Source organism: Rutilus rutilus (assembly GCF_951802725.1).
Source record: "Rutilus rutilus genome assembly, chromosome: 13".
Classification (NCBI taxonomy): domain Eukaryota; kingdom Metazoa; phylum Chordata; class Actinopteri; order Cypriniformes; family Leuciscidae; genus Rutilus; species Rutilus rutilus.
Genome location: NC_140218.1, coordinates 29014712 through 29038451, shown reverse-complemented (window position 1 = coordinate 29038451; position 23740 = coordinate 29014712). Strand labels below are relative to the sequence as shown.

The 23740-nt window shown below is 39.5% G+C and overlaps 1 protein-coding gene across 4 annotated transcripts in view; it reads left to right on the top strand.

The window, feature by feature from the left end:
- The window catches only part of zbtb46 (zinc finger and BTB domain containing 46), a 76404-nt gene extending 52716 nt beyond the window's left edge, over positions 1-23688 (top strand). For 2 of the 4 annotated variants that reach the window (XM_084427879.1, XM_084427878.1), the window contains exons 3-6: positions 1669-1938; positions 7994-8223; positions 10218-10260; positions 10370-13802. In XM_084427879.1, the coding sequence (XP_084284005.1) occupies positions 1669-1938; positions 7994-8223; positions 10218-10260; positions 10370-10968 (1142 nt within the window). In that variant the 3' untranslated portion in view covers positions 10969-13802. Of the gene's footprint in view, positions 1-1668; positions 1939-7993; positions 8224-10217; positions 10261-10369; positions 13803-16716; positions 16893-20736 lie in introns of those variants that run through there. The other 2 variants (XM_084427881.1, XM_084427880.1) reach the window with 2 other exon arrangements.
- Positions 23689-23740: the final 52 nt, after the last annotated feature.

Below are 23740 nucleotides of genomic sequence, written 5' to 3'. Positions count from 1 at the left end.
CAGGTTGTGCACGGGTCTTGCGGTGCCGTGACTGAAGCCGTTCGCCGGCTGGGCTGTCACTCATGCTGCTTTGAGGCTTCCAGTGATCTGAGCTTCACTGACAGCTGTTTTGAAAAGCTTTTCTCCTTTAGGCTGTCAGTTGAGTCTAAACAAGCCTTTTTGGCTCTCTTTTGGTAAATTTATTTTTTTTGCTTTTGTCTTGCCACTTTTTTTTTACCGTTGTTCTTACAGTTTGGACATCCTTACATCCAAGCAGTTGTCCTTGTCTTTTGACAGGTGGAGTGTGTACGTGTGTGTTTTTGGCAGCCTTCTCTGTGTTGCTTGATTTGACAGTAGTTATGAATAGGGAGGTAAAACTGACATGGCTTTTTTTTTTTTTTTTTCTGTTTAAAATGATAACTGCTGGGATGAAATTGGTTTCTCTTTTGATGGTTTATTTATCAGTTGTCTTTTTTTATTCAGGGCTGGAATTCAATTCAATTCCGTTTTGCCAACTCAATTCGATCTAATTCCAATTTCAATTCTGATTCATTTGGGTATAGTTCAGTTTTAAAGTCTCAATGAATCAGGAGGAGCGAGATATATTTTCTTCAGTATTGTGATGTACATCCGAGCAAAACGGACTAAATCAAATGTAGGGTTGGACTTGGTTCAATCAATTGGTTGTTAATTGGATGGAGCAGATCTGAATGCAAGCTTGCAATCGATTTTAAGAAAGATAAGGCGAACAAAATGATTGGAGAAAACCTGCATACGGCACCATAGAGAAGAATGCTGTTTCACCAGAAGATCAAGTGGAGACATTTTGATTAAAAATGACATGGTCAACGTAAAAAAAATAATAACAATTGTTCACAGAAAAATCAGTGACATGCATTTAGAAAATAAATTGAATGAAAATCCATTTCATTTTACATGAAGAAAATGCTGATGTAAAATATACAGGGCAGTTTTTCAGATACAAAATGGTCATTTGTCTTTTTGAACCATTCATTAAAATAACCTGGTCATACGATTTGTGACCCTGGACCGCAAAACCAGTCACATGGGTCAATTTTTTGAAATTGAGATTTATACATCACAAAAAAGCTGAATAAATAATCTTTCCATTGATGTATGGTTTGTTAGGATAGGACAATATTTGGCCGAGATACAACTATTTGAAAATCTGGAATCTGAGGGTGCAAAAATTCACAAAAATAAATGTTTTATATATTTACGGTTGGAAACTTACAAAATATCTTCATGGAACATGATCTTTACTTAACAGCATAACAGAAAAATCGATAATTTTGACCCATACAATGTATTGTTGGCTATTGCCACAAATATACCCGTGCGACTTGTGACTGGTTTTGTGATCCAGGGTCACATTTAGTCAAGTCATGAGATCAATCTGGGGATTTTAAGAAGTTCTACAGTATTGTTCAAATAAAAGTCCCAGTTAATTGGAAAATATGGATATTTTTACACAGCCGTATTCGCCGTGCTTAACATTTTAGTCCTAAATTAAGAATTTACACATTTGCAGAAACAAAATGCACTATCCTCTGGTCTAGGCCTGAACCTGTTCTTGCAAATTAGTCGACAAATTCCCATCTTGTAATGTGAGTGTGTGTGTATTTGTGTCTCTGAGCATTCCTTACCATTCCTTCTCTTTCCTCTCAGGTGCAGAAGTGACGGAAGCCAACATGTCGGACGGCCGCAGCGAGCGCATGGACCTCCTGGTCAAGCAGGAGGAGGCCGGCGCGGGGGACAGCGTGTTTCTGTCCGCGGAGCGGGACGAGGCCGTGTCCCAGGAGAGAGGGGGATCGGTGGCCAACCTGCGGGCCGCCCTCATGAGCAAGAACAGCTTGCTGTCTCTGGGGGCAGAGATGCTCGGAGAGGATAACCCGCTTCTGTTCGAATACCTGCCCAAGGGAGGACACTCTCTTTCCCGTAAGTCACACTGTGGTTCGCTGCTCTCACTCATGAAGTTTCCATAGTCTTAGGTTCTGATAGAATCCCACTGGGATGTAGATGTGCTCCTGCTAGAACAATATATGCTGTGCGGTATGTGCTATCATTGGGTGCATGAAGACTCTCCAATAGGTTTTAGACAGGTCTTCATAAACCATAGGGTCCTGTAGGGACTTTTATAGGTTCTTATCCGCTGGGCTGTATGTGCTATAGTGACGTTTTTGTAGGTCTTCTCTGTAAACATTGATGTTTCTAGAGGATCTATATGTGGTCCTGCTAGGATGGTAAAGTTTGTATGTGCTGTCATTGAGTGCTTCAAGACCCACTGTTGTATTTTATGTGTCCAAAACCTTGGAGTTTCTATAGAATCTTATACAGTTGTGCTCTTGCTAGGATGGTATATGCTCTTTTGCTACAATAGAGTGCTTGAAAACTCTCTTATATAAACTCTCTCTGTATGTCTTTGTGTACCTCGTGCCCCTGTGTCTTAATAAATCCTATTAGTTGACTGTGCCTAGAGATTATCAAGTTGTTTTTTTACTTTGGGGCATCGTATTTTTTCATAGTGTCATTATTTAATACAACCTGACACTAGTATAATGCCAGATTTAGTTTAACGAGACACTTTAGACTGTATTGACAGTTACTTAAATATTAACAGAATTGCATGATGAAATATTGACATTTACAACATTGATATTACACATCCTCAAGAAATTCCATATGTGTGAGTGTGTGTGTGGTTCAGGTAAATGGGGATAAAATGTCCCCACAAGGATGGCAATATCCAAAATTTGTGTCCTTGTGGGGATATTTTCTGCTCCCCATGTAGAAAACAGCTTATAAATCATACTAAGTGATGTTTTATGAAATTCTAAAAATGCATAACGTTTTCTGTGGACGGGTATGCCTACGGAAAGTCACCATAGAACATGGAAACCCAACGTGTGTGTGTGTGTTAATATCTTTTTTTTATGATGGGACAGTGAAAAATGATGTGATGTCTGCTACCCTGTAGAGATAGTCTGTATTGCAGTGTAGTTATAATGACTCTAGATGTAAAAATACAGTTTCAAATGGCTGCAGACAGAACGCAGTGTTGAATTTCACATTTGAATGGACTTCAATACATGTAATACAATGTACTAACTGAGAAATAACTAGAAATTCGAGTGTAGTTTGTCATGTTTAGATGCATCCATACATATTTATACCCTCAACACGTTCTTTTGGTGAAGTGTGTGTGAGTTGTAGCATTTTTGTGGTAGAATACCTCCTCCAAAAACACCAGAGCTTTTATGAATGGCACTGAAATTCATAAAAGCTTTGGGTTCGCCAAACCCAATCTTTGCCCACACTCGATCACTTTGTCAAAGTATTGAATGTCTGTGGGTCTGTGAGTGTGTTGTTATTTTTGGCTATTTCCTTTTGAGAGTTTGTGTCTCCTTGTCTCCTTCTCTCTCCCTCTGTCCTGGGTTGGTAATTGTCTCTTTTGTCTGTTTAAGTTCAGTCTTGTGAATAGGAGAGGGAGGACAACTCTGAACCACTCCTGCTCTTAAAACCCTTAGGGCAGGCTCAAGAGTGTGTGTTTGCTGAACTACATTAAGTCTTAATGGCCACTCTTGAGGATGAAACACAGTGGCTGTCACTCACGCCACAGGAGCTTTTGTCTCCCAAACTCTAGCTAAAAGACGACGTAGAGGAGCATTAATCTGATCATCTCGCTAATGTACAAATCCTCCTGCCTTCCACCAGCACTGGCAGAATGTTCCTGTGATCTTTACTTCTGGCTTAAAGTCACCATTTTACTGTTTAGTGTGACATATTTCAGAGTTAAACAGGATATTCATCAAGAAAATGAATTGATTTTAATTGCGTATTGATTGGATTGTGAAAAGTGGACTCTAAATGATGTAGTTGGATTACAAAAGAGAACTCTTTTTTTTTTTGGAAAACAAATGTCGTTATTCGCTAAAAAATCATGACATCTGCTTTAGCTCTTCTTGGTACATTCATGAGGAAAGTAGCAATTCCTGATTCCTGAACAAACTTAAGTCAGATCTTAATAGATCAGTTAATCCAGTTCACATTGGCCTAAATGATTCATTCACGAAACGGACTGATCCGGTTCTCGAGTTCAAACCCAAATTTGGTCACTCATAGCTAACATACGGCTTCAGAAATGCACAAGTTGTATGGATTGATTGTATGGTGCTTTAAGCCCTTGTTGAAGCTTGAAAGTAAATAATGACGGAATTATCATTTTTGGATAAAGTGTCTCTGTAAGACCAGTGTATAATAATGTCAATAGATTTATTTCTTTGTGATTTTATTAGAGATATGAAAATCCATTCTTTTTTGTTCATCGAATCTCAATATTAAACAATAATCACGGAAGATCTTGAGGATGTTCCACATGAAGGGACTTGTGTTGAAGTCGGCACAAACACACTCTCGTTAATATGTAACCGATCAACCAATGATTGTTTGGGGTTCTGCACCCTCTAAAACAACAGCGCTCGCTCAACCGCACCGTGCCCGCTCTGACGGATCACTAGTCGCCCTCCTCTCACAAACTTCAAAGTAGATTTGTTGAAGTCTCTGGGAAAGGAATTGATTTGATGGGGCCGAGCAGGTCACGGGGGGGGGGGGGGGTCCCCTTGCGTCCTGCAGGCTGCTGTTATTAACCCAGATTGTGTGTTATTGGCTGATCCTGGGTCAGGTTTAGTGGTGTAACTTGCTTTAGGTGTGTGCCTGTCTTCTCCATTGATCTATACACACTGACAGCAGGCTGACAACCTGTCCTCTTCAACGCCACTGCCGGAGTCTCAGGGGAGTGTGTGTGTGTGTGTGTGTGTGTTTGTGTGTGGTTTCATGCATACGGATATACAAATTTACACCTACTAGGAATCACTGAGTTGTTCCAAAGAACAAGCTACACACTCAATGTACAATCCAAACCACATACAATACAGTGTGAACAATAAATCATACACTGATAATACTATAACACAGTAAAATATGCAATGCTCTAATGCAATACAATACAGAACAATGTACACTACTGCACATGGGATAGTATGCATAAAATATTTAGATAACTAAATAGGTTTATGATATATATATATATATATATCCATATACCATATTAATACTGTATTCTGTCCTACTGAATTTGTCCTTAGTGTCATATTTGTAGATATGTAACAAGCACACCTACATTACAAGTTAAACTTGGACACATTTTTTTGAATCTTTTTTTCTCGATGTCTTTTAAAATATTGATCAAAAGGTTTATATTTTAATGTGTGTGTGTGTATATATATATATATATATATATATATATATATATATATATATATAATCATTAAAATATTCATTTTGATAACAAATGGAAAAATGGGAGGTATGTCATACATTGATTATTTGATGTCATACATTGATGACTACTATTAATGTGAAATGTGGAAAATAATTATTATAAGTTGGTGTGTACAAACTTTTGACTGGTAGTTACATTTAGAATACCCTTTTCTCTTATCTTTAATCAGTTGATGTACTTTCATATTTTCTCAAGATGTTTAGAAATAGTGATTGGCAATGCAAAATAAAAACTGATATTGAATACCCAAGCTTAGATCAGCACTCCTGATTGTAAAACATTTCAACTGGACATGGATCAACTGAGCAAATTCAGTTTAAGTGGCTGTAGATAGGACATGCTGGAGTACATTTGGAAATTAGTTGGAACCAAGTATATTCAATTGCTTAGCTTAGGTGGAATTCAAATGAAGGTGCTCGTAATTGTGCATCTGTTGGCAAGCTGTCAGCAGAAGTGAGCTGAATGTTTGGTTATTTTTGGCCTGAAATTTCATTAAATTAGACCTGAGCATGTGCCTTCCTGTTGGGTGTAAATGCTTCGCTAATGAAGGTAAAACTGTCCTGCAGTTCGAGCAATTTATCTGCTTCCTTTTCTGCAGAATTCATAGATCATTACTCTTTTCGGTGGGTTGTAGCTAGACAGTTTCGTGTTTGATCTGCCCATGCCAAACACAAGCTGCATCCGAAACAGCATTCTTCCCTACTATACAGTAGGCAAACGGTATATGAAAAGAGTAGTGTGTGCAAATGAACAATATACATAATACAGAAGGTGAAAAGTACCCGGATGACCTACTACTTTCGGCGAGATACGGCCATGGGAGAAAAGTTGTGAATGGTAGTTAAGTGACACTGGTAGGTCAGATGACAATGATAACACAAATGTAGTATGCCCGGATGACATTCGGAGTATGCGATTTCCGCAGCCATAGCTCATGCAACAAATTGTTCTAAGAGTAACGTGTCTTCCAAACCACACAAAAAGCACCGTTACCAATTAGGTATCATTAAGGAAACGTTACATGAAGGTTTGTACCGTTTCCTTCAGAAAAGACATGGCAGCTGGTGGTTAACCTCAGTGTGCCAGTAAACCTGTGCTAGTTTCTCTTAAGTCTGGTGTATCATGAGCTGTGATAACAAATGATTTCCTGTATCCTCTCATCTACATTCAGATGAGAATTTTCTCCCTGTAGATTCCATTAGATTGGGAAACCAACCGTAGGACATGTTACTTTATTTAGATAACTAATAGGAGAGAGGTGAAAGTTAGTTTATTTTTAAGGCGAAGCCTGAGACAAAGCTTTGCAGGCTTGATCAAAACCCTGACCTGTGATCAGTGTTTAAATATCTGTTGTAATGGACAATATCTATCGGTGGTAATCGGGTCAAAGGGCTGCCCCCGATCCGATCACTCAAACCTACACCACATTTTCACTTATCCCCCGAATAAGTTCCTGGAAAGTTTTGCAACATACATCAAAGCACTCGAGTGCACTTTAGTTGGGAATTTTACAAATGAGAACGAAAATGGACTAATGTTTAGATGCGAACCATACATTCGGTTTCAATAGCTGTTAATTGACGAGGAGTTTGTAGCACACATTGCAGACAGGAGGAAAGAGAAATGAGGGGGTGATGTGTGCTGGATGGGAGTGGACGGTGTAGGAGTGGAGAATTCCAGGAATCTGTTCGTGGTTGTGCATTACTGTAGCATGTGCATCTGTCCACTTAGCTCTTAACCAGCAACTCCGGCATATTCCCAACAACAGGAGTCCACAAACATTCTTCTTCTCCCAAGACAAGATGAACATTCAGAAACCGTGGCTTGAAAGTACCTGTCTCACACATACTGGCTGTTCACATATTACTTTGTATATAGTACAGATCTAGCACAGGTCTAATGAGGAAATATGTTTTTGCTAGGAAACTTGCTAGGAAAATTCCTTATTACAGAATTACATACAGGTCGTAGGGCATGATTAATTATTTTGTTACATTTATGCACTGAATTAACACATTAAATTGACATGCCTAATTAGTGTACATCAAAGCTTTTTTGTTCTATAGTAATTAAAGACAAATCATCCATCGAAGAAGTCAAATAAAAATGACACATTTGTCCCTTAACATTATATAATTGGTGTAAATATTTCATTTTTCTCTGAACCTTTGCAACTCTTGATGCCTGCCGAGTAAGGCAGTTACAATCTATTTCGTGTACGTTTGAACTTTTCGCACGGATTCTGGCAAGTAGCCTGATGTGGTTTTAAAATGAAGAGAACTTCCGCCATTATTTAAAAGCCTCTTCTTTCCTATTTCTTTATGGCTCACTTATACACACACACACACACACACACACACACACACACACACACACACACACATACAGTCATCCTTTGTGTGTGCACGTGGGTGGATGGAGAGGACCAAAAAAACAGAGCGAGAGAGGCCAAGCCCTAACCCCACTCCGGTCTCTTCATCTCTTCCCTCCTCTCCCTCTCTGGTTCTAAATGAAGGCTATGTGTGCCCCTTGCCCCCTCCTCCCTCCTCTTTCCTCCTCCTCCTCTTCCTCCTCCTCTCTCTCTGCTGCTGTATGGAAGATGGCCGCTGGTCTGAGAGTAGGTGGGTGAGACTCATTTCCTGTGCTCCTCAGGGCCTCGTTGCTCCAATGGCAGCAGCAGCTCCCACCATCCAGGGGCCCTGTTTGGTAGCAAACACGGGGCGTCTTCATCTTCTCCTCAGTCTACTCTTCCTCCTCTTCCTCTTCTACTGCCGCCTCCGCCATCTGTGCTGCGGCCCCCAGGGGCCCTCGGTATGTCACAGTTTGGGGGCCCCCCAGACAAGCTCAATGCGGAACAGGCCCTGAAGGCCTCACCCACTGAGGTAAGTCCAACAACACCCTATAGGCCACTTATCCTTCAGCTTTGTGTGTGTCTCTTGGTATATACTGTATCCTCTTTATTAAGAATCTGTCGGATTTCTGTAGAAGATTTGTTGCTTTTGTTCTTCTTTTTTTTTTGTTGCATTGCCAGCTCTGTTCTTGCATGTTCTCTGTTTCTTTTTTTAATTCATGTTTCTGCTTTTTCTTCCTTTCTGTGAGAAACATAGATCAAAAATGTTGGTTTCATTATGTCTTTATCCAATCATGTAATCGAGTATTTAAGATTGAGGGGACCAAATGTAAAAGTTATATTTGGACAAGAACCAATGGGTTATGTCCGCCTTAATATATTATATCTTAATTTCTGTCAGGACCACTACCGTCAAATACGATTGACAATTAGCATACAGTTTGGATTGGCGGTATGGTTCCGTTCTGGGCGAGAACTCCCTGCGCATCCATGCAGCCTAGCATGGATAAGAGCAGGGAGAGCAGCAATAACCCCCCTTGGGGTAAACAGAACAGAACCAACATGAATTGTTTGCAAATATATTTAATTCAAGATTTTAAAGTACAACATAATTCAAGAATTTATTCTGATTCAAGGGGAATCAGAATGCCAAATCCTGACTGGGCGAGAGGAGGAGCTGGGGATGGAGGAGGGTTATTAGCTCCTGAGAAACACGATAGCTGCTGATAATACTGAAGGAGCTTATATATGTATACGGTGATAGGTGTCGTATTCCTATAGGTAGATGTGGATCAGCTGAGAGTCAACTGATGCGAGCTTGACTAACGTGACCTGCCAGAACTAACGCTACGCTTGATAACTAACACATTTTACCATATTCACATCCATTCCACAGAATTCTACATATTTCCCCCCTAAAATCAGTAAAAAAAAAAAGAAAAAAAAAAGTGACCGACTTCAGGATGTCTATCGTCCTCAGTGCGCCCTGTGCATTTGTCATTCTGTGAATCAAATCACAACTTCCGCAGCTTCTGGTCTTCTGATAAGAGGGGGATCCTGGTGGTGGTAGAAATCAATAGAGAGGGACAATGCTTAGGGGCAGGGTGGATTTTTGGGTTTAGTTTTCTTTAGAGTGAGCAGGAAATTGCATTCTCCCCGTGTGTGCTGAGGTGGCATTTGGTTTCACAGGACCTCCCCCCCAAGAAGTTGTACCATCTCTGTGGACAAGCCATCTGTTTGCTTAAACCATAATGTGTCGCTCTTATGCAAGGGAGGGCGGACCGAGAATAAGGGGGAAGGGCCACATCTATAGACATTCAAGTTGCATGCATCTCACAGGACGGTTGAAAAAACACAATCGGATCTGTAACCCTCCACCTTCCAAACAAACACACACCTCTCCTCATAGACAAATATTAAATATCCCCTTGTGGGCCAGGGGTTTTCTCTTTGTCTCCACCTGTTGGATATGCTATTGAAAAACCCAAGTTGAATGAATAAATAATAGAATACAAACATAAAAATAGTAGAAAAGCCATTAAAACTTTACGTAAATCTTGCTGGTTGCTCGCCAAATGGTACGTTTTTTTTTCCAGTAAAAATATCTAAACATCAGTTAAGATACATTTACTTTACAGAAAATATATTTTGATTTTTCTTACCCTACTGATAAAAGAGTTTTTAATTGTTTAAGGTTAACATTTATTAAATATGTAAAATATATTTTACGGAAAATGAGCCAAGAAAAAATACTGGTTAAAAAATATATTTTTGCACAAAAGACCGTCAGCTTTCTTTGCATGCTATTTTTTTGTGTGTGTGTGTGTGTCTCAGGTTCTGTTGCTTCGACTGTTTCTTTGCTTTTCTTTTTTCCTTCAAGGCTCCCATCTCTCTCCTCGTTTTCCAGTGTGTCTGTTTGTGTGTTTTACCTCATGAACTTGCATGCCTCAGGAGTACACACCTCTATACAGATCTGGGATCAGAAGTACACAAGTGTTGATTTGCATGTTGTGTGTATTATTACAGGAGGAAATGCAAGAGGAAGACGACAATCCAAATAACAATGCAGGTATGTGTGGCGTCTGTGACGCCGACGGCCCGCCGCATGACTGCCTGTTATTTTTTTCACATACATAAGCCGATATCCTGGCGTTAGTTCTCACCTCTCTCTCTCTCAGGGCTGGAGCGCATCCAGGTTCCTGTAGAGGAAGATCAGATGGTGGAGGAGAAGCATGGAGTGTGTGTGGCGGAGGTGCAGGGTGGAGGGCCGGGCTGGCGGCAGGAGCTCGCCTGCTCTCTGTGTAAGCAACTGTTTAGCAGCCTGCTTCAACTGAGACAGCACGAATACAGCCACACGCTCTCGCTCATGGCCCTCTCGCTGGACTGCCTCGACCACCATCGCCCCGTAGTGGCCGCGTCCCCGCTCAACCCTCCGCCGGCGCGCTACCACTGCTCGCAGTGTCCCGCCAGCTTCACCCTCAAGTCCAACGCCGACCGCCACGAGAAGACCATCCACCTCAAGCGGAAGCTGATGCAGTGCGTTTACTGCCTCAAGCACTTTCGCGACCGCACCGACCTGAACCGCCACCTGTCGTCCGTGCATTCCAGCGAGCGCGTGTACACGTGCCCCGCTTGCTCCCGAACCTTCAGCACGCAGAAAAACCTGGCCACCCATGCCAAGGTTTGCTGTCATTCGGGAATCTCGCCCAGCGAGCAGCTGTGGAACCTGCACAGCTTACGGGAAGATGACCACGGCCACATCCGTATAGACGACTGATTCTCCAAACCAGCAAGACTCGTCGTTTCAATAAGGGAATGTTTTACAAACTTCAGGTCACCCAATTCAGGCCTTTCCCCAATTTTTGGCCACAGCACTGTTGATATTTCTACCTTTCTTTTTAGAGTATGTCAGATTTATATGTTTTTGGAATATCTAAACCGTCAGGTTGTTTTATGACTACTGCATATGTCTGCTGATAGGCACAATTGCTATGCAAAATAAAGACGTTTTATGGCATTTCTCTTGTCGCATATAGAGCTGTCTGCTTTTTGTACCACGCAGGATTATTCAAGTTCTCACTAAAGACTGGAGAACACAGTGATCTCGGTGCATTGGATGCCAATGCCTTTTTTATTTTGGGTGGCATTGCACCCATCTACCAGTGAACCAATCTTATGCTCAGACTGCAATACGGACTCAGGCACAAGGGTCTCTGTAACTCGTCTCGATGTTGAGTAGTGAATTCAGCTGTTAAACCTGTGCACAATGCTGCCCTCTGCAGGGGAATCTCTCTCTTGCATTCTGCGCTTGAATGGAAGGAGATGATTAAGGATGAGGGAAGATTAGGGAATGTCCTAAATCTTTCACCCTGCTATGTCTTTTTCAAATGTGTGTGCATGACTATGCGAGTACACTGAATTATGTCAGTAATTAGCTCTTCTCTGCTCTCATGCTGACCCTAAATCACACAGATAAAGGAGATGTAAGAAGAAAAAATGCAAGTCCTTTTAAGTTGTGTGATCTCACGCTAGTTCCTAAGTCTTGACTCTTAACACAGCCAGAGGGAAAGTGAAAGGGCATTTAGGGTGTTTTCTGGACCCTTGCTAACGTAGATGGAACTGTGGTTGTGTTTCGAGAGTTACCCACTTTTAGTGACTGTTGAAGACGCAAGTGTCTAAAGTGAATTAAGATTTGTTTTTCTTTGAAGTTGGCCGTGCCATTGAGTGGTCAGACCACAAACTTGTCTAGTAGAGAGTTCTGGGAAATCTTCAAGGCAGTCTAATCTTGTAGTAATACCTGGAGGCAAAGATATGCTAATTGTGATTTTCACACAACATATGTCATACAGTTATGACGTGTTTACTAGAGTAACAGTGGGCGCTTAAACGCTAGGGGAAGCTCTGATGGAGAATTCAGGATGTGTGGAAGAGTTTAGAAGTTAGTTTGAAATGCAGCGAATTGATTTCTGAAACTCGATTCACCTTTCAAAGAATCTCTGCGATTGGTCATGCCTGTGAAGTGCGCATTGCAGCAAAAGTTAACATTTGCACAACTTTTGAGTGTCACTCACTGGCATTTTTTCTCTTTGTCTTTGTGACGGACTGTCCTAACTGAAATCAATGGTTTTGCAGTATTTTCTGATGCAGGGTAAACTCATAAGGTGCCCTTATGCAGTAAATCAAATTTGGCAGTAACTGAATGTGTCAACATCATTCTTACTGACACCGCAGTGAAAAAAAGAAAAGAAAAGTGGATTATTGTCACATACAACCGCCCTAAAATTATCCATGAGTCTCCCAATTTCATTTTTTTTTTCTCCTCAGAAAATATGGAGATGTTTGTCTGGCATCTTTGTGGTCTTGATCACGCTCTGCTCTGAAATACTTTCCAATATGTGTGTCGTATGTAAAGCTTTGTTGCATTTCTTCCTCATTCAACATGTCTGCTTGGAACACAACTTTCCAAGTGCGATCTAACGGTTATCTTTCAAACTGTTAAGCGTGGTGCTGTGTTGTAGAGCTGTCAAATTGGCTGAAAAACTACATTCGAATTTCTATTTAAATCTTACTAATGTTTGAATTATATTAAAATTTAAAAGGCATTATTTCAGGAAGGGGAAAAAAAGCTTTTGGCTTGTGTCCTGAGACCACAAGAGGGCGCAGCGAGCAAAATATTAATGCACTGCATTAAATTGTTTATTCGAACCAATGAAATAACATGACTGTGTAAAAAAAGTGCATACCGTTTATAAATCAAATCTAATTTCGTAAATTGCATGAACAATTATGAACAAAATAGCGGCATGTATTTATGCATAGTTTAATAAAAAAGTGCCGAAGCGCCGATCACACTTTTGTGTTTAAAAACATGAGATGCAGTGGAATGGAAAAAAACATGTTTTTTAAATGTTGAACTTCTTTTAACTTTACATGGCTTTCTAAACATGGCTCTCTTGTGCGAGACGCAAGTGTAACGGTCAAAGATGTCCGTCTAGCGCATGTTTACATAGAAAACAATGGAGAAGCAGCGCAGAAAATGCGTTCTCTGTGTGTGAACGGTTTTAACGTAACCAAAACCTTCTCTGCATTGAGCTTCTCTATTTCTGCAGTGTTTTGAGTGAACAACGCAGCGACGCCACATCAAGCGGGTTCAACTGGATAGGCTAAGAAAAACATTAAAACGTGTGTTTTTCCACCGTTTTGTGGAAAAATTCAAGAAATATTCGAAATTGGAATTTTAATTTGCCACCTCAACTGTGTTGAATGCGGGGTGATTTGTGAAAGGAATCACTGTTCAGGAACTATGCAAAGAGAGAGAGAGAGATTTGCACTGCAAGTTTTCAAGGTCTTAACACTTTCTCCTCAGGAAAATAAATGACTGATATATTGTTTCAAGAGGATTGAATGGTGGGTGTGAAAACGCATCAGAAATCTCAGTCACAGCTCTTTTGAATTGCACTATTTTTATTACCGAAATGAACTTAAGCACAGATTTCTGTAAATGATGTATTCTGGAATAATTCTATTGTGTAATTGGTTGGTTGTAATTTTGTAGACAATAAATTTTGCTGTAAAGCATCATGAAAACTGTGTGGTTATTTTATTATCAAAATTTTTTTTTCAAAAAAGAGCACAAGCTACACATTGGAATTGTAGTACTACAGTTTTGTTTGGAGGATCGCATGGGGTTTATTTGCTACCTCAAATTTCAGCTTGTTGTCATAAATCAGGTGTTTAAAAAGTGTAGATTGTCAAAGTACCAGGGCAGCTGCTGTTCATATTCTGAAGTAGTAAATTTGCTCAACTGAGACATGTTGGTGCTCATCAGGTGTTTCATGCATATGGATTACAGGTAAACCTGGGCTTCGGGTCTGTTCTACTAAATGTTGCCCATCGGCTTATTAGCTGAGCCGGTCTAGATCACTGTCTGATGACATTACAGTCATCGCAGTATGAAGCATGGTTGCCTCTGACTGAATCTTTTGCTAACAGAAAATGGAAGAATTAGAGCAAGAACATGTTGAATTTATGTTTGGTTTTGTGAGTTTGGGTTGATAATTTGTGCAGCAATTGTTCAGCAAACAATGGGATGCTATGCTATGCTGCATTGTGGGTTTTTCATCTTTCTTTGTTGAATTTGAGCAGTAAAATCTGTTTCAGGGCTGTGGTTGCTAAGGAAACTGTCTTTTGGGGCTGTTTTTGGTAGCTAAGGGCAGGTGAGTTAGGGAGAGTATCTCTCTTGCAGTTTGTAAGTGATAGAAGAGCATCGGCTATCTTCAGTGTCTGCCACTAGATCGCGGAGTGAAAGGATTGGAAAGAATGTACAGTAACTGATGTGAAAGTGCCATTAATAATATGATGATGATGATGAACACTGACCATTTATGAGTGACCTTACTGTACTTTTTTGCACTGAATACTATTATAAAATAGGTTGCACTTTGTTTTACAGTATGTGCACTTGTCTGTATTTAGTGTACTTTCCTAAGACAGTGCCGGGTAATTTAAGGTAACTACATGGGTTAAGGTTAGGTTTAGGGGTAGATTCAGGGTTAGAACCTAGTTATTACCCTATATATTACTATAATATATACATGGGGAACAGGACTATAAAATAAAGTGCTACCATTAAATAAATTACATAAAATATATAAATTAAAATACAGGTAAAGTGCTATGCAAAAGTCTTAGGCACGTTAGTATTTTAAGTTTCTTCGAGCGTCTTGAAGACGTTCCCGCTGTTCTTCTGGATTTAGTCTGTCTCAGTTTTTGTGTTTCTTCATGTAATCACAGACAGACTTGATGATGGTGAGATCACATCATATCGGCTGTAGTCAGACTCCTTGTGCATACACAAATCTCACTGGATTATTACAATTAATGGCAAAAGGAATGTTTAATAATGGAAACTGATATTTCCTACTGACATACAACAGCAAAATATATATACATGCCTAAGACTTTTGCACAGTACTAATATATATATATATATATATAATTTTAACTTAAGTTAAGTTCCCAACTTGGATTGGGGGGATGTAAAAAAAAAAAACCAAAAATCTTGCATCACAATAAGTGTATTGTGATTGTCAAAACATTTTAGTAACTAAACAGATTTTTTTTAGGTTTAGTGACAACATTTTACAATGTTTACATGGTACAATTTCTGGTAAGCTACGTTTTGTTTTATTATTGCTTGACACAAATTTCACGATTTCAATTCAATCCCAATTCTTGTGATTTGATTCAATATTGACTCATTTGGACAAATATTAGGTACACAAGATAGGCGTTATTTTTTCTCAAGAAAAAGGAATATACATTTCAGTAAGTTGTACTGTCTCTTTCAACGTTCATTCGTGTTTATTTACTGGCTAGTAGAGATGATCGGTTCGCGTGCCGCTTGAACTGAGGCGCTAGGGATCTGTCACGTCACATTTACAAGCGCCAAAACGGTATTTATGGTTTGAATTTCGTAATAGAATTGACAGAATCTGAGAGCTGAGATTTTTTTTTAAATATATATATCATAACTAACCTGCTCTGTCTTGTCTGTCGGTCTCTGTGTCCTCTTTGTTTCGCGATTTTTCTCTGCGTGAGAAAATGGATGTGTGGCATGAGTGTGTGAAAAGTGTCAATTGCGAGACAAAATATTTTCGGGGCCATGACATTTTTGTGAAAAAATAAAGTATTTTTTTTTAAGCTGTAGTTTATTGCTACATAGATACATTTTTTACATATTTCATTTTATAAATGAACATTAATGTATTATAAATGACCATAAATTGATGAACAATAGTATATTTACAAATTAGCATTAGCCTAGATTTTGTTTAGTGTTAGTTTATGATGCCTAATGTATTGAATAATGTTTACAAACTGCCAAATTTCTGCATCACAGAAATGTAACATTTGGGGTTGATAAATGTTTAATTCTCATAAAAATAATGTTACAATGCTATGGAAGCTTGTTTACGCCACTAAATAAAAAATGTAATTGTGACCTTTTTATCTCACAAACTCTTTATATCACGCAATTCTGAGATAGAAAAAAATAACTTTTTTTTATTTTTATTCAGTGGCGGAAACTGAAAAACTTCATGGTACAAAAAAATGGGCATTTTAAAGCAAAATATGTGTCCTTACTTTTCATGACCTCAACATTACAGTTGGCTCATTCTGATGTAGATTTTTTCTTCTTTCATCCTTTGCGGCTTTACAGAATGCTCAAATGAGAAGAAGCCTAAACACCAGCCATTAAAATAATTAGGGTTAACACGAATCAACTCATAATGTTAATGCAGCAATGGCGGCTGATAATTAAAGTCATTCTATCCAATAGAGAGAGAGAGAGAGAGAGAGAGAAAGAGATTAGCCCAGTGCTTTGGTAAGTAGGTTTGGCATTAATGCCTTGTGCAGGGCTTTAACACTTCTCACATATTAACTCTCATACTTCCAGTGGCTTAACCTGCATGTGTTCATACTCTGATCAGCTCTCCTCACATCTCTTCATCTCTATCCACAGTAAACGACTTCACAGTGATCAGGAAGAAGTTTAAGTGCCCGTACTGCAGTTTTTCCGCCATGCACCAGTGCATCCTGAAGAGGCACATGCGCTCGCATACGGGCGAGAGGCCGTATCCCTGTGAGATCTGCGGGAAGAAGTTCACGCGGAGGGAGCACATGAAACGCCACACGCTGGTGAGTGCAGTACCAACAGGGGGCGGCAGTGAGCGCGGAGCAACTGGAGCAAATCCTAAAGTATACGCCACTAAAAGTACACGGCACTGCAGACTGATTAAGATAACACCGTGGAAGCAATGTGGATGTAAATACACCTCAAAATGAAATGCTCTTTATTAAATATTACAAATTTTGAAGCACATGGTTAAACATTTAATTCTTTATTTTTTTGAAAGACTAAACAGCATATGTGCTTTTTGTAAAGATGTTTGTGTGGGAGACATTCGAGTCTCTAGTGGGCCCCTATTAAATACAAGATTCTGCCATATCCCATAAACCCCTCTTATCTCAGTTTTTCTCTGCCCTTATTGCCAGGAGTCTTTTAACACCTCCTCTCCTTTTCTCTTTCTTAAAGCCTGCATTTACTGTATCATCTCATGGGAGGCACTCATAAACATGCTTTGGCACGTTCTTGGTCTCTGTGTGGCTAAGCGACGTGCCACAGAAATTAGCTCTGGTTTTGAGCATATCAAAGGGCCTGTAATAGTGTGACATGATAACAGACAGCGCTGCTTCTGCTTAGCGCTGAAACGTTTAACACCTAAACATTGCTTAATTCATGATCCGCAGCATGATGGATCGCACCCGATATGCTACACCGCCGCATGTTGTCAACGCTTCCTTAAAATGTGGTGAAAAATTCAAAGGTCTGCATAAGCGACAGTACTTGGCTGAAATGCTTCTTTTCTCCTGTGAAGCAAGCCATGACAGTGGATACACAGTTTGCTGCTGTTCGAGATGATTTTGTAGACATGTTAGCACAGTACATGTATGCATGTAACGCTAATACGGTGAATGTACCACAGTAGAGCGCGGCATAAGGAACGTCGAGGTCTTGATTACTTTGAATCCATTGTAAGCCGCTATGGATAAAAGCATATTTTAAACGCCTAAATGTAAATGTGTTCAAAACACTGATCTATATAAATGACTGGATTGCTCATTGCCACTGGAAATGTTCGAGCGCCATCTTACGATTCTCTTTCTCTTAAAACATTGAGCTAAAATCACCCGATTTGCAGCGAATCAGTCGCACATGTCTTTGTACATTAATTGATACTTCGAACGTTATCTGTAATGTTTATGGTCTTTTCGGCATGGCAGATATTAAGCATGAACATATATCTGGGATTATTAGCAGAAATTGAAAAGAATATACAATAAATATTATAATACATACAATCCCGTTACTAAATTGCACTATATTATATTAAAAAGGTTTACCATGCACCATCATGTCTTTAAATCCATACGCAGTCAGCGTCATGAGGTGTAAAGCATGTATATTATTTCCTGATGTCTTTTTGTTGACCAACATCCACTTCAGACTCTTGGAGATCTTGGAAACCGTTAAAAAGCCACAGGTCAGCTCATATTCTGCGGCTTTTTACTAGCATGACAGTTTGCATATGAATTGAGTGTTATTTTTGATTATTATTGTTGAGCTAATTATTCATTTAACCAACGTTTAATGTGTTGTCTTTACTGCTTCGAAATCCATGCTGTTAACAAAAACACTGTTGAATCATTTACAGTTACTGTACGAATATTATTTAGCAACATAATTACATAACCACAGTGAATAACTGAACATGACAAATTAAGTTGTGCGGGCATGTCTTGCAAAGCATAAATCTGTATTCAGATTTTAGAAGAATCATTGTGAGATTTTTGAAATATAAATGCTTAGGTGTCTCATACGTCAGCTGATATTCGCTACTGTAATGAACATGAACGTAACTTTTTGTACAAGGAGACTTCAGATATAAAAACGCTGACTCGTTAGGTAATGTTTTCTCATTAAAATCAGAAGATTTCCTATTAATTCGATAGAATGGTAGGGAATACTAGGGAACACCAATATGGCGGCGCGGTGGCTTCACTTTTTATGACGTCAATGAGCAATCCAGTCATTTATATAGATCAGTGGTTCAAAGCCATTATAATGTGCAGATAAATTGTGGATAAAACGTACATTCTACATGAATGTGGCATGTTGCTAGGCAACTGTAAATAGCCTAATTAACTGCTGTATATCAGTGATTCCCAACCAGGGTTTCACCTAAGACGTACTGAAGCAGGTTCTTGAGGTTCCTGGCAAAGTTTTGTTTTGTGAACCTTTCAAAAGATTAACCAACCACAATATCAAACCAAATGCAGTTTAAAATAACAGATGAGAGGAAGCTACTTGGTGAGTCTGAATACTGTCTTTACCCACAGTAGTGATTGTTTGTAGTATAGAAGTAATATAATAATGATTTGTATGGATTTTGGGGTAAAAATCCATCATTCAACCATGCATGTCACGTCATGTCCGTCCACAGAGAATAGTGACTCTGGCTCTGGGCAGTGTAAAGCTGAACATTTGTTGTCACAACAAACAAAAAAAATTTGACCATGGATCTTGCAAAATGGTAAAAACTTAATAACTACAATTTATTTGTCCATTGGTTCTGATGTCCTCTATCTGTGTACACCTTTGCCTCAAACTACATTCATCCACACAGAGGAGCAGAGCCAAAACACAACCAGTTACATGGTGTAGCTTTAATATTACTGATTATGCTAAATGATATCCAGTGTAAATTAAGGTAAAAGAGAAAAAAAATTCTGGTTTCTGTTGATTAAGTTCAAGTACTGAAGGAGCTGTGGGGTACAATTAAGGACAAAAGGGTTGGGAAACTATATTATTGGGTGAAAGAATTATTCTTAATATATCAAACTATTTATTGAGCAGTGGGGTGTTTTATATTGCTGTTGCTTTGGCATGTCATGTTGAGCAAAAAATCTCATTAACTTGCTTGTTAACCGTACCTGTATTAACTGAACTTTGGCTGTGCATGATTAACTGTCGTGGTTGTATAAATCCAGTGTGGTCACATGCAATTTTGACTATTAACAAATATAATTTGAGTATTTCCCGACCTCAAAATAGCCTGTCGGACCCCGTTTTTAACACTGTCCACCTGTGATCAGGGGCCTATTCCATAAACACAGCCACTTTACACTTTTCTTCTTCCTTGGTGTTTTACGCAGTTGGCATCCAAAATGTTGCATTACAGCCACCTTTCCGAATTCAAATTGAACCAATCTACCTCATGACTTAAAATTGTGAGTCGTGACCACTGCTGAAGAGAAAATTAGATGACTAACTTGTTTGCAACCAGCCACAGATCACCTTTGAAACATCTTAAAGGGATAGTTCACCCAAAAATTAAAATTCTTGCATTATTTACTCACCCTCAAGTCTGTCCAAACCCGTAAGACTTTCGCTCATCTTCAGAACACAAATGAAGATCTTTTTTGACGAAATCTGAGAGCTTTCTGGCATAGACAGCTACGCAACTACCACGTTGATGCTTCAAAAAGTTAATAAAGAGATTGTAAACCGAATCCATATGAATTGAGCAGTTTAGTCCAAATATCTCAAGAGACTCGAATTGAACTAAACCGCTCAATGCATATGGATTAGTTTTACGATCTCTTTATGAACTTTTTAAAGCATCAAAGTGGTAGCTGTCGATGGAGGGACAGAAAGCTCTCCGATTTCTTCAAAAAGATCTTCATTTGTGTTCGGAAGACGAACAAAAGTCTTACGGGTTTGGACCGACATGGGGGTGAGTAAATGATGACAGAATTTTCATTTTTGGGTGAACTATCCCTTTAATTCCAGGCTCAAACAGGATCGCTGTAAGCCTCTCGTATCTTGTACTATGGTGTTATAATGCTTTTGCCACAGTACTTTTTTGTAAAAGAAAGTTGAATTGCTGTCTCTCAACAATGCGTTGTCACTCTTTCTCAGGTCCACAGTAAGGACAAGAAGTACGTGTGTAAAGTATGCAGTCGCGTCTTCATGTCGGCCGCCAGCGTGGGCATCAAACATGGCTCTCGACGCCACGGCGTCTGCGCAGACTGCTCGGGTCGAGGCATGGCTGCCCTGCTGGACCAGAACGGCGAGGACGGCTCCCCAGAAGAGGAACTCTTGTATCCCGGGGACCACCGCTTCCCTGATGACACCGCCGACGGAGACGGGGAAGAGGAGATGATGGTGGAGGCCGAGCTGATGGGAGAAGGTGAAGGCGAGGAGGAGAACGGGAAATGGCGAGCCGGCTCAGGGATGTCGCAGCGAGACGACAGAGCAATAGACGATGGCAAAGAGGAAAGTGACTCGGCTCTGGAAGGAGACGCCAGAGCGGGAAGCGAGAAAGACTTCAGTTGGATCTCCTAGTCCAATGCCTGAATCCTATTCCAAGGTCGACCACCTGTTCCTGTAAGGAGATATGCTTAAGGTGAGGCACTCGGATCTCAGTGTGCGGTTGGAGCCGGATACAGAGAGATCCTTGAGATGCCCACAGGGCTGCCAAAGGAGAGACAATGGAGAGTCTTCTCGCCCCGACTCCATGTGCTTCTGACCCAGGCTTCAGTTTGTCTCCTTTCTTCCTTGAGGACCAAACGGGTTTCTGTGTATGTGTTTGCTATTTCTTCAGACAAAAGAGATTGTGTTGTCTTGGGAGATTGTCCAAAATCAGTACCATGCTTCGATGGGTCAGACAGAAAAAGTGTACGAAAGATGTGCTCTTGCCATATAGTCAGCTGCCACCAGGGGGCGCTGGCGAATCTATTGCGCAGCAGTTCACGTCAGAAGACTTGCACCAGTTTTTTGGCACATTGTTGTTTTCTGCGAAGAGAAACTGCAACAGACTTGCACTTTAAACGTTGACTAGATTCCTATTGATTCCCTGTTTCTGTGGTTTACATTTTTATTCCAATTTACATAGATGAATATGGTGACCGCACCTACCTTTAAGGATACGCAGTATGTCCTTATGACTGTTATATATGAACATTTGTGCTAGGTTTGCTAATTATTATGTATGCCTTGTAATGTTTTATTTGGTTGCAATTTTCATTCCTAAACATTTATATCAAGGGGAAAATCATGTATATAGATACATATAAGTGAGATGTTGATTTTGTGTTTTCGACAAAGAACGCTTGTGGGGAAGGTGGGTGAACACTATGCAGAAACGAATCTTTCTAGTTCTCAACAATCTTTATTCTCTCTATTATGGGAGAGAAAACGAGTCCTCAGCAATGGCAAAGGAGAGAGACTGGAGGAGAGAGAGTATACGAGTAGATTTAATATAATATTTCCTCATTATTTGCATTCCATAGTGGACACAGTCAGGGATGGGTTTGGTTTTATACAGAAGGTCTCCAGTGTGGCGTGTTTATAAGACAAAAACAAAAAACAAAACCTGTATGCAAATGTGTGTATTTTGTAGGTTTGGTGTGTGTGTGTTTCACATCATTCAAAAGCCTTTACTGAAGCGCTTTCAGACTCTCTCCTCTCGTCCCTCTTTTTACGTATTTCGCGTTTCCTCGCAGCCTTGCCATTGTACTGTACTGAGTCTGCCTCTGAAATCTTAAAGCCGTGTGACGTGACGGAGATATCATGCCTTCCCACTAAATATTTATTGCTCTAACTTCTGGAATATTCAGAAATATGCATCGATTTCTTAATCAGTGAACCACAGCTTTCTTTTGTTGTCAGTCCATTCGAAACGACGAAACACAAAGACGCTTTGTAATGACACCCTGGGGATTGATGTGTGCTGTAGTGAAATTGCTGTTCACTTATTGGGATTAAATGGTTATTTATTTAGTTTATGTGTGAGAGAGAGATTGTCTAGTCTTTTTACACATCCTTACCATTCTGTTTGACACTTTGTTTGTGTGCGTGTGTGTGTGTGTGTGTGTGTAGGACCGGGTTCATGAATGTCTTTTTATTCATTGTTTTAACAATCTGTGCCAGAATCTTTGACAATGGGAATAAAACGCTTTATTATGCTTTACTTGTTATGATTAACAAATTTTAATTATTATGGTTACTGTTGATATTGTTGTAATTCTTATTGTTATTATCATTATAATTATTGTTATTATTATTATTATTAAGTGCTGGAGGCTAAGCTTTATTATCTGTTTCATTTTTACATTTCCTTTCTTGAAAAACAGTGTAAAACTTTCCAATCTTGCCTTTCTATGGACAGCAAGCCATGTGGCTTTCAGAAGTAATTATATTGTGCCAGTTCCATGCATTTCTGAGTGATATTTGAGAACATTTTTTTTTTTTTTTTCACATTTTATTTTTGAAGGATGATCCTTCTGAGAGCTTAACTTAAGTGTTGACAGAAAGGTATATACAGCAGCACACGCTTCTATATTACTAACGTACACTAAGTAATGAATATTATACCAAAAAATAATAATCCGGTATACTTTGTATACATTTAGTGCTTTTGTTTCGATTTGGTGTACAGGTGCAAAGCTTTGATCAAACAGTGATTTGCTTGGTTGATTCCATTTTTTTTCCCCCTCTACTTTGAGAAAGCACAGATTATGGTGTTGTGTTATGAAGGGCCACTTGAAAGTACATTTTTAAAGAAGAATCGCAGCTTTAATTCTGTTGCCCTTGGAAACATGCTCAAGTTTTAATGAATGTGCTCTACTGTATGCCATCGCCCTGTATCTGAATTTAGAAGGCTGGCCACTGTCATGTGGAATTATGGGAAATGTATGCTTGGCAAAGAGTATTTGTGCAAGCTTTAGACCTCAAATGTCACTGGTCTAAGTGCCAGGCACAGTTGCTATCCAAATCCCTCCAAACGATTGGACATTTAGCTTTTTTCCTGTCTGTTTAATTTATTGTGTTCTTTACCTTTAATTGAAATAAAATCTGTTGGAATTTAAAGAGAAAATGGATCACATTATTTGAATCCATCACCAATTCAGCTTTTATAATT